The sequence below is a fragment of the Diorhabda carinulata genome, chromosome 4 (genome assembly GCF_026250575.1).
Source record: "Diorhabda carinulata isolate Delta chromosome 4, icDioCari1.1, whole genome shotgun sequence".
Classification (NCBI taxonomy): Eukaryota; Metazoa; Arthropoda; class Insecta; order Coleoptera; family Chrysomelidae; genus Diorhabda; species Diorhabda carinulata.
Window position 1 is genome coordinate 3,914,846 of NC_079463.1, and position 12,566 is coordinate 3,927,411.

Below are 12,566 nucleotides of genomic sequence, written 5' to 3' on the forward strand. Positions count from 1 at the left end.
TATCATAATAATGATCATTTCAGTACTCCTCCTTGTTTTCATGCTTCTTTTGTCCTAGAATTCTCGGATTCATAATCACTTATCTTTATTATCATTTCTCCTAGTCCTTTTTGTGTACCGGGAGTACTGTCAAATGCTTTTGAATGTTTATAAACCCTGTAATCTCTCTTTTATCTCTTCCAATGTGAAAATATATTCTGGGTACTTTTGAAAATCAATTTGTGAGTTTTCAGAGTACTTTCATAGACTTTGAATAGCACGCTCAGCAAGTTTATGATTCATGAATCACCAAAGGGGTAAAATGATAACTACTTCTTAATCTTCAGGGATTTTACTCCATAGTTAACATATGTGGCTGTAATGGAAACATTATAGTATTTTTCTGTTAATATTGTGATAACTTCACATATTTCTAGCTTTTCACAACAAGTTTAACTTTCTATATCTTCGCTTGTTCTTCTTCAAGTTTTAATAGCTTTTCATTTTCAAATCCATATATATATATATATATATATATATATATATATATATATATATATATATATATATATATATGCAGGTCTTTTATACCTATAGCTTCAAAGTGATTCTCTTCCACAATTTTCCTATTTTTTGTTTCCGTTTTCCAGTCCTGAATTTCTTTCTATCTCCCTCTCAGGTCTTCCATCACCTCTGCATGTCATCTATTAGTTGATTCTCCTTTTTTTCTTCTTTCTCCTTGTTCCATGTCCATAATTTTTTTTTGTTGCTTTAAGAGCTGACTGATTCTCTGCCTCCGTAGATCATGTTGGTGTTATTATTGTTATGCACAGATATTTCTGCTTCGCCTTTCTAGAGATTTTATTGGAGCTTATTATCGCATGTAGCACTCTCCATTGTTCTAAGCTCATTACTTTTTCTTCACTCAGTTTTATTGCAAAACTTCTCAATGCTCCTTTCCTTTGTGTGTTGTCATTACTACGAATATCGATGCGTTTTCGTAGAATCACTATTTCTGCTGTTTCTACGAAAATTCTAGCCGAGCTGGATAACGGATCTCCTTGTTTCAACCCTAATGTTATCTAGGAAGATTATATCAAAGTATTGAGGTGTTTGCTCAATCACTCTACGCTGTTGCTTACGTGTTGTTTTGTAGATACTCTTTCCATTTCTGTTTCTGTTTGATCTGCTCTTGTATATCCTCCAGTATATCCTAGATTTTGTTCCATTTATTTCAATAATATGCAATTAACCTTTCTATAAAGTTTTGTTCTATTGCAGATTGAAGAGGTATTCAACAAACTTTTTTAAGTGCGACGTGCGATCAAAGAATTCCTTTGGAAGATCAAAGAATTTCTTCGGGTGATCACCTGTGACACTTGCTCATACATTCCTTTTGTTAATATGAAGTACGTGACTAATACATCCAATGAGGATTCAATGCTGACCAATATCTACACAATCTCGTTTAATGGGAATTGAAAAAAAAAACATTTAGAAATAATTTGTGTCATATGACGGCGAAGGGTTAGTGTTAACGACTTTTGTAAGAAACAGCGTCCTCCACAGGGACATAGCAATAGGAATTATAAAAAACATTTTGCAAAGAAGTATAAAAAACGACTTTTTAATCACGAGAACGTCAAAGCTGCTAGGTTAAGTGAGGTAGTGAGAAGACTTGAAACTTTTTGAGCAGAGCGCAGTGCGTATTGGGTTCCATAATAGGAAATTCGAACAACAATGGACCAAATTCTGTAAAACATTTATAGATATCTCTAGATTAGTTGTGAATGATCTTAAAAATAAATATGGCTCACATTACTAGTTGTGGTTTAAAAGATAATAGATCGTTGTAGATTTAAGTTATGACCTATTCAAGCATTTTCAAAAATAAGTATAAAAATAATTAATTGAGAGACTTTTTCCGAGCCCCCCGTGACAGATCGGGAACTGATAGTGGCCTGGCCCAATGTTTCATTTTTCCAAATTTAAATTTAATAAAAATTCGTGGCTTTTATGAAACAAATCTAGACCAATAGGTTAATAGACTTACAGGACCAAAAAATCCAATATAATCTGAAACTGTTACACAGCTATGTTCGAAATAAGAAAATTTTGGCATTGGTCTAATTATTTTTGGTTTTAATTAGTTTTTAAATTCAATTGACTATCGCTTAAAATACTTATTAACAAAATAAAATTAATTAATTATTGCGTGTTGTCTCTGTTTTGTTGATTTCAAAGTGGTTTGAACTTTATCAAATTTTTTATGAGTATGTGGTCAGAGATAATGTATGAATAAAAAAAGAGGACCCTTGTGAAGCCTGAGGCCTGTAATATGCCCCCTGTGTCCCCATTTCTCGGTGGCTCTGGTTGAACATTGAAATACGAAAATTTTGAAACGGCAGAAGCTGCTTTGATAATTTTGATTATTGTTTTTTTTTGGCCCCCGTAATAGAAATACACAATTTAATCGAACAAATAACTACAACAAATTTTGAATTGTATTATAGATGTTTGTTCATATTAATGACATAATTTGATTTCGTTTATCGAATGACAACGTAATCCATTAGTGGTAAAAGGTAGTTTGTTATCTGGGACGTGAATATATCAGTTTTTAAAACTTTGTTGTTAGAAACGCCATATAAAAAAAAAGTTGATGTTTTTGCATAATTAACCTCTCCATTTGATCAACCAATGGGAAATAGGCAGTGTCGAGTTGTTTTGCAAGAGAAACGGTGAATAGAGAGCACACACATAGTAGGCGAAAGACCCGCGGGGTCGCTCATGTACATCGTGCAGCTAATTATAATAGTGTTCGGGGGGTTGGCACGGTGCATCCACGGTGGGGATAGAGGGGGGCGGTCACCACCGACCTCACGCAGTCTCTCACGTTGCCTACGGAACCGCTGTCCTCCACACACATTGTTACACTGAGCCTTCCTCTACCCATACGCTCTGGACACGAACGAACTTCCGACCTATACGCCGGTAACTCACTGTGACTCCAGTGCCGTGCATGTGACTGTGCTCTAATACTTCGAAATTGGCCGAAAATTGTGATTGAGGTGCCGCGCGTCCCCCAAAGTGAGAGGTGATAGCCGGCAACGGCCGGTAAATACAAACAATACCCGAAGTTCGTGACAAAAATAACTTTTTTTGTTTGTTTGATGAAATGTCGGTTGTTTCTTCCGCGGCATTTTGTCCATAGTTAATTAACTATTTCACGGTGGGCCAATCGTTACGTGGGTGTTTTTCAAGATGGAGGACGGTTGGGAATCCCACGTATCCCCTTTAATGATGGGCGTGGGGATGGGTGAGATACAGAATATGGCAGATATGCAAACACACGGACAGGACATATCTGGAGATATGTCCTTACAGCATCATCATAATCATCACGATATGAGCGCGCATAATGACTTAAGCCAAGATATACATCAGGACATCGAGCACCACGATATGAGGTCTCATCATGGGGATAACGGGGATTATTATACTCATCAGGTAAAAAAGATATACGAACATTCATATTTATTTAAAAAAAAAATCGATTATTGTGATATCAAATTATTCAAATAGCCAGAAAAGTAATAGAATGAAATCCATTAAATATAAAAACTAAATAGTGCGATCAAATAGTAAAAAATTTATTCGGTGGAATTTGTTAATTTATTAGTATATTGTCTAATATCCACAATTAATTCAAATAAATTCATTTATCTTTTTATGTTATTTTTTTATCCATCATATGAAGACATTTTTTTATAGTGCGCTAATCCTGACCCAAATTAATTTATTTCCTATTCAATTACTTTCTTCAGTCTTCTATTTTTTTAAATATTTATATCCTTCTATTTTTTTTGTGCTTTAAAATCTGACATTCACCATAGGCCCCCCAACCACTCTATTTTCTTGGATATTATTATTTTGCAGAGTTCGTCTTACCCAAATACACCTAAATTTAATTAAAAATAGTTTTATAAGAATAAAAAACTAATAGTGACATATTTTTCTATTGGAATATCGTTTTCTCAAACTAAAATTCTCAATTCAAAGATTATAATTTCTCAAATCAATTAATATAAAGTTAATTAATATAAAACATTCAATATCTTTCCATCTAATATTCAAAAAATTTTAATTTTGAAGTACTCACCTCTCATAATTTTTGTTTCTATGTTAATTTAATTAATTCAACTACGTATTCGACGAAATGAATGTTTGAAACATAATTTTTTTATGTTACTTTTGAATTCAATTCGATAAGAAATAAAGTATGTCACTAATAATTCAATACGTCATAACAAATACTGTATACAACTTTTATATATAGTAAACTATCTATGACAACAAAAAACGTCTACAGAATGAGTTAATCTAGTTTTTATTTAGTGGAAACCGCAAAAAGTATAATTAAATCTAAAAATACTGAACGATTTTTACTTAATATGAGTTTTGCTAAAAGAATTTAGCTCCCACATATATTTTGCTGTATAAAATTCTTCTAAAATTCGAAATGAAACTATAAAACTCAAATGGAAACTCCGTTTTTATCAACAGTCAAAGCACAAGTGCTTTTCTTTATCGGATTAAATCTAAAGCCTCTTATTTGAGAAATACGTTGAATTTAGCCATTAAACACCAATTCAATTTTTTTACGTGCACAGTAACTTAAACCTTCAATAAATTGATTGAAACTAATATAGATGTAAACAAATTTTTCTGTAGAAAGTTGCAATTAGAACTGTAGATCTACAATGAGCGAATTCTTTAGATCTTTGAATTAAATTTGTAAGAATGTAGCTTTCTACAATCGCCGAGCGTTAAAACAAAAATTATTGTGAAAAGAAATTGAATCATTGAAAAAGAATAACATCTCAAATAAATAAACAAAGAACATGGATAAACCACATAAAGTTTATTAAAATTGATTTAAAACTAGTAAAATAATTTTATTTTAGTTATTTTACATATTATATTAATGCCGTATTATTAATCCATATGCGCCACGATTGGGTTTTTGTTTTTGAGTCTGATTTTATTCAAAAGAAACATAAAGATCATTATTATGAATGCAATCCACATTTGAGACATTTATTTATTTGTAAAATTTTTTACTAATTTTGTAAACTACTATTTCATCATCATCATCATCATCATCATCATCATCATCATCATCATCATCATCATTATCATATGCAGCCTACTCCTACGCTTGCGTACGTATAGGCCTCCATTCATTACATGTTTATTTATTGGTCCTTCATTAGAGCCCATTGATGGCTGATCGTTGTGTCTGACCAATTTGATTTCTTATGAACAAAAGGGAACGTTTTTCTTAAGCTCAATATCGAAACTTGTCTTACCATAATAATGTTGATTTATTGTAGGTTTCCCTTTTTATTAAAAATCGTGGTCATAACTTCATTGGCCAAAAAAATCAAATTTTTTGCCTCGGTAGCACATTCGTAGGTCTTTATTTTCGACTGTATTTTTGTCTTTGGTGTATAATGGTGTACCATCTGTCGAAAACTCTCTTGGATCACGTTTAAAAATATATAATTCCTCATTTGAAATAGATGTGCAAGATATGGCACATCCGAATTCAACCTAAACATGTTAAGCTATTTTGGACGCTCAGTTTGTGTTTAACAATCATATAAGTAAGTCGTTGTGAAGACTTTTCTGTAGGTATGTATAGAAAAGATGCAAAAGTCTTCAAGATTCAACATTATTTGATAAAGTAAAGGGGAGAATTGCGAAAAGTTGCCGCATTTGAAGAAGAATTTGTTTTTCCTCCAGGATAACGCAGCTTCTTACACGTCGCTGATCACCATGGTTGAACTGTTCACCTCCAGTTTCTGAAGACGATAACTTGGTTATAGAAACACGTCTAAGTCAACGACAGCCTAATTGTGAGTGTTAGTGTAAACAGTGTGTTCACCATGGCTTAATTTCACGAATTGCACCAGTGCAGACTTTTCCAAAGATTGTCGTTGTGTTACCGAGCTCTACACCGTCAATAAAAAAATAGAAGAAAAAGCTTTGGTTTTATTATTATTCCAAGATGAAATTTGGCAAGAAGAGATATTAACAACAATTCATAGTTGCACTATAAATTCTGACGAACAGGAATTTAGAGCTTAATTTAGAGTTATAAGGCACCAATTTTCGGTTTTTTCTTCATCTCGTGTTGTGTCAACTTCTCTCAGGAAAGGATGACGATTGGCGTACGACTGAATAGACTGCTCTCGACACCGAACATACCCTAAGAAGAAATGCAAACTTAGTTGTTATTCAGTGTCAACAACATGGCGGATTTATTTTCGATGCCAGTGCCCTCGATAGTATCTGGCAGAACTAATTTATTTTCGCGGGTCATTTAAATTTAAGACACAGAATATCCACTGTATTCTATGTTATTCATTTCCATCCAGTTCTGATTTCGCAGTTGCTTTAATTCGCGGTAGAAAAACATCTGAGAACAGGGACAAGTTTTACAATCACTTTTCTAACCAACAAAGTGAAAAGAGTAATATGTAAATAAATACTGACCAGAAATAAAACAGTGATTCAGTTAGTTTAGTAAAATGACTAAACTATATCATTCTATCAAAATTGAAATAAAAGATTGTTATAGTATAGACCATCGTTATCCTGCACCTTGTCTATACACTCAAATGTTATAATCTTACACATCTTCTTCAATGTCTTCAACTGTTTTTTGTTATTCTTCAAACTGTTTTTCAATTTCCATATTTTGGCTATTTTATTGCGACGAACTTGATACATTATCATTTAAATTGTTAAATTGTTTTTATTATCTCCAACTACAGTCATAAATCCGATTTTTGTGTGTCAAAACTTTCCTCTGTAACCATGGAATCTGAAAATTCACTTGAAATTTCCAATGGCTCTTCCATGAGTAAATTGCCAGATGTTAAAGCATGAACACTTGGACTATCAACTTGATGCTCTTCGACGCTCATATCAGTGCCTATTTTACCTGTATTTACAGCATATGAATTTTCTTGGCTTACTATACAGTCATGGCATAACTGGGATCTTCATAAATTGAAGTAGACAATGAAGGCAGATTAGAGGTAGGAATAGATGGGACAGCTTCACACTTCAAATGTTTTGTATTGACATTTGTAAAATCACTTTTAAGAAAATGAATTTCATACAGTAGTGACACATTTTTATTACACTAGCGCCACGATTGGTAGGTGTCAGAACTAAATTTGTGTTGACGAAATTTACATGCAACCTGCTTTTTTTATTGGGTATGTTTTTTGGTTCTCGAAGCAGCCGCTCAGTTGCGTCGACGCAATTCTTTGGCGCAAGTCGTTTTTACGCAATTTGGGAAACCAATTTGTTTTTATTCCACTTTTAGTAGGGATAATTTCATCGCTGTCGCAAACGTAAACGTTTATTTGGAGGACGAAGACAGCAACTATTCACTCGCCCTTCTAATTACCAGCAGATCTATAATCGAGTGGTTTCTTGTAAGAGGGTTATTATTGTCTCTTGTATTCAAATCACGGAATTGTTTATTTATTATTACATGCATATGTCTCGCACACGATAATCATAACATGTCGTTGTAGTTGAAAAGAAACCAACAGAATGAATGGAATCAATTTAACTTCAAACTTATTAATAGTCGTCTAGTGTTTGGCTGACGATACTTTTTTTGCCATTGTTCGAAAACAACGTATTCTTTAAAAGACAATGTTACACGCTATCTAATAAATAAAAATCGAACATCGCGTGACATGTTTAATACAGTGTGAATCGATTAATATTCAACGTTTGACGCTATAGCTCACGACACAAACTTAATTCGTATTCTGATTGGTTGGCAGATTTTAATGTCGGCTCCAATTAATGCGATTTGAATTTCGAAAAACACAAAATTCTAGATAATACACATATCTCATATAGAACTTCATTTTTGTATGCAATTCAAAAGGAATTGGATTAAAGTCCAAAAGTTTAATGCCGTGAAATCAAATTGAGGCACAGTTTTAATGAAAATATTAGAAACACTAAGTTTGAAAAAGATTTGAGGTACTTAAGTACCTCAAAATTTAAATTAAAATGTTGTCGAGATTACGGATTCACTGATAAACAAACAACAAAGTAGTTTTATAGAAAATTGATTCTTTTCCTCCTTTGGATATCAGAAGATTTGAACTTAGAACATTTAATTTGTTGATTTTAAATTACTGTCATGGTCAGACATAAAAGATCCATTGATTGATCAATGGACTCAATACTATTTATAGTTCGTTCAAATGGTACTTTAGCCAGAGATGTGGCTACCCTCGTCAACAATGAGTCTTCACGCTACTTTTCCATCCATTCACTTTCTACGCCAGATCTACCAACGAATAATCCATCTACCTTAACTTTCTCTTCCTAGCAGCTCTTGCCTGTCAGTTGTTAGTTTAATATCTTCAGTGTCATTTTCTGTCCGTTGTTCATTATTCTACGCAGTGAAAAATTTTCATTAATCAAAAAAATCATTTGGACAGTCCCTTGATTGGGAATCAGACTCAGAGCTATTGGTTACCACACACAAAATTAGTTTTAACTACTCACCCTTCTGGTGTCAGTTTTTCGAAGTACATATCTGCGTTGGTTTTTGAGTTTGGACATATGTTTACAGCTGGGAATGGTATAGAGTAGAATGGTGTTTCTTTTGTAGCCAATGTAACTATGACTGGACTTTGATCCCATTTATACAATTCCCCAAATAGAATTAAAACAGATGAAGTATGAATGATTGAGACACTAATCAAAAGAAAAGGAATCAAATAATTGAACAAAAAATTTATTATTTAGATAAAATAAATAACATGTATTAAAGAAAATGAGTGTATGTCTTCCTTACAAGGAATTATGAAGTATGTTGAACATCCATATTCTGTTAGGTAAGAATACAAAGTATCTTAATCGAATAAAACTCTACCGTAGAATATAGAGAATACTAACATATGAAATTCCTTCTAAATGAGCATGATGCCTTCGGCCAACCATACACTAATTCCATTTCCAGTAGGAAACTTGTAAGGAAAGTTTGAATTTGAGAACATAAAATTCGCAACCGAGGTAAATTAGTTGAAAGCAAGGTATAAACGTTGTTGGCATATCCGAATTGTTTGAAATTAGCGATGTTCTTGTCGAAATTTTAAACTCACTTTTGAAATTCTATCGACGATATATTTCTTTTTAAAATTTTCATTTGATAAGATACGTTCACAAATGACTACTACCTGGAAAATAATCTAGCAATGTACTAACCCTAACTTTGAATCCATACTGGAAACAAATTTGACGGACTTCTTCCGGAACGGCTTGCATCTGCTTTATTGTAATAGATCCTGAAGTCGCTTAGTTTTAAACTTGATGAGTAAGGTAGATACAGACAGACAGAAAACTTCTATCGACTAAAAACTCAAGAATCGAAACCGACACTTAGTTTAATCTTTTATTGTATATGTTTTTGTGTATATAGTTTTGTTAATATATAATCATAAGTTATCGAACTTTGTTTATTGTGCTACCTCTCCACTAGCCTCGACACTAAGACTAACGTCCATAGATTTATAAACCAATTACTTGTTTAACGGATATAATTTTTTATAGTACAGTTCTCCCAACTCTGCCGCTGCCACTACCCCTTCGTTGGAGCTTCATACATTAAGTATGCCGTCTGTCATTAAACTAATAATAATAATAATAAAATCTTTTCTTTGTTAACTTATATGAGCTACATTTGGATTTACAACTATAAACATAGCCAAAACAAGAACATTTTTAAATGATAAATGCGTGAAAATATTGCTATGAAAATATAAGAATACGTCAATTCACGAACCAGAAGGTCCTTAAGAATTCTACCTTGGTGTCAATTGCACAAGGTTAGATTTGGTTCTAAAACACAAAAACTAGATATCAATCAGTATTCTGATATTGATTATCGACGAATTCAGGCTAAGACTTTTGCAAATAATAGTCTAGTAATATGATCGGATTGGAGGCATAGTTGCCAACAGCTCAGGAGTGGTACAGTTGTCAATGATGGTATTGGACGAAATCAGCACGGTGGTAGAATAAATTTCGTTACTTTACAAAGGTTCCTAAGAGGAATTGATTATTCTGGCTTCGTACTTCGAGGATTCATATGCTGCAGAATAATTTAATTTGTTTAGAATCGGAGCCAAACGTCGCATCGGATTTCCCTTCGTCTTCAGACTTCAAGTATGTCTGGAGCAGGTTAAAATGTTGGGCGAGAGAAATACTTTTAAATAATCATTCTTATGCACAGTCGTCGAATAGAATGGGGAGGTGTGGAGCTAATTTTTAAGATGGGAGGAAGATGTAAAGCTGTATTTAAGGCAAAAAGAGGTCACACAATTTACTAAATAGCCCTAGAAGAGGTGCTAAGACGAATGGACAGAGAACCAGAACTATTAACCATTGTAAAGAGAAGGAAAGCTTCCTACTTTGGCCACATTTTTAGAAATCTAAAATATGCCTTGTTACAGCTGATCATGGAAGGGAAGATAGAAGGCAGGCGCGGCCTGGGTAGAAAAAGATTTTCATGGTTGAAAAACCTTCGAGATTGGTTCCATGTACGTGATGCCGTAAATCTAATACGTATGATTGAAGGTCGTGAGGAATTCCAAAGAATGATTGCCAACTTTCATTAGTATGAAGCAGGCACTGGAATAAGAAGAATTAATTAAACATTCTATTAACATTTGGAGCAGAGCTACTTGGAAATTTCTGTTCTATGGTATACGTAAACTATGTTAATTACTATATATTTGGTGAATTATAGAAATTAGTTTAATTTTCTGATGTCATAAAGTGAATTCATAATTTTAGTACCTAATTTTCACAACAGATTCATTAATTCCTTCATTATGCCGTTCAATCTCTGGGATTATGGTTAGTGCTTTGTGCCTTTAAAAATCACTTTATTGGTATGAATTACCTTTTTTTTCTAGTATTCTGGTATCTTCTTCAATTTGGTTTCTCCAAGTAAGGGGTTTTCCAATAAGGACTTGACAACTTTTTTTCAAAATAAAATGAAAACCATTCGAGAGATTTCAAAAACTTTATTATCGGGTTGATGTACATTCAAAACATTTATGAATGGAACTCTACATCTCTCATACAGTCACCGTGGGCACGTTTGCAGCGGTTGATTCGTTGGACCCAATTTTCCATGACTTGGTCACACATTTCGGCCGAAACGGCTGCTATATCGCATACAGTGTTGGCTTTCAGCTCTTCCAACGTCGTCGGCTTCTTAGCATAGATTAATGACTTGACGTAGCCCCAAAGAAAAAAATCTAGAGGCGTTAAATCGCACGAACGAGGCGGCCAATCGACTGGTTCATTTTTCGATATAACACGCTCATCAAACTTGTTCTTCAATAAATCGATTGTAACGTGTGCTGTGTGGCTTGTGGCGCAACTACATACTGTCCAAGTCCATATATTCCAATTCGGGCCAAAAATAATCGATAATCATAGCGCGATAACGATCACCATTCACAGTAACGTGGCGACCACTATCTTCGACGAAAAAATACGGCCCTATGACGTCGCCGGCATGCAAACTACACCAAACAGTTATCTTTTGTGCATGAAGTGGTTTCTCATTAAGCACTTATGGATTTTCACCCGCCCAATACCGCATATTTTGTTTATTGACAAACCCATTGAGCCAGAAATGAGCTTCGTCACTGAAGATGATTTTGCGATGAAATTGATCATCTTGGCGCATCTTTTCCAGAAACCAATCGAAGAACGTACGTCGCTTCGAATGGTCCATCGGCTTCAATTCTTGAGTGAGACAGATCTTGTATGGATGAAAAGTAGGATCCTCTCGCCAAATTCATCATAAAGTGGCCTTGGCGATGCCCAACTCTTGAGAACGCCGTGGAAATGACTGATTTAGATCATTTGCTACGGACCTTTTAACGGCAGCGATATTTTCGACACTTCGACCAACCCGTAGTCTCACTGACACGGCAACATCTCACAACGAATATGTAGACTCCACTTTTTCACTAAACTTGTTACTTCCTATCTACTAGGTCGAGAATTACGACCGAAAAGCGGAGTTAACGCACTTAAAGTAGCGGCCACCGCCACCCAAGATTTGCAGACGTGTACTTCACCATGATGAAAAGGTTATGTCTATTGAATAAACTGACAGTAACAGTTCGATGTTAAGTGAAAAGGTGCGTTCACAAATTCAAAATTGTCCCTATTAGAAAACCCTTTATTTCTTGGTCTGCCTCTTGGCCATAGAGGTATCCATTATACTATCCTCCTCACCATTTCTGTAGGTTTCCTTCTCATGATGTGTCCTCCCAATTGTGTCTTTGTACTTTTATATACCTTTTATAATTCTTATCATTTTCTCTTCGTAGAAACGTTAAAATTTCTTTCTCAGTATAATCACTATCAATCACTATTTGTACCATGATTCTTATTCATACTTTTCAATATTCTTTGTCTACTATTGACACATCTAAATTTATGTCAACATTTTT

At 33.9% G+C, this 12,566-nt stretch overlaps 1 protein-coding gene across 2 annotated transcripts in view; it reads left to right on the plus strand.

Annotated features, from left to right (window-relative positions):
• Nucleotides 1-2,692: 2,692 nt before the first annotated feature.
• Nucleotides 2,693-12,566, plus strand: part of LOC130892701 (homeobox protein araucan-like) — a 101,965-nt gene continuing 92,091 nt past the window's right edge. For both annotated transcript variants that reach the window (XM_057798248.1, XM_057798249.1), the window contains exon 1: nucleotides 2,693-3,489. In XM_057798248.1, coding sequence (XP_057654231.1) covers nucleotides 3,244-3,489 — 246 coding nt within the window. In that variant the 5' untranslated portion in view covers nucleotides 2,693-3,243. The remainder of the gene's footprint in view (nucleotides 3,490-12,566) is intronic.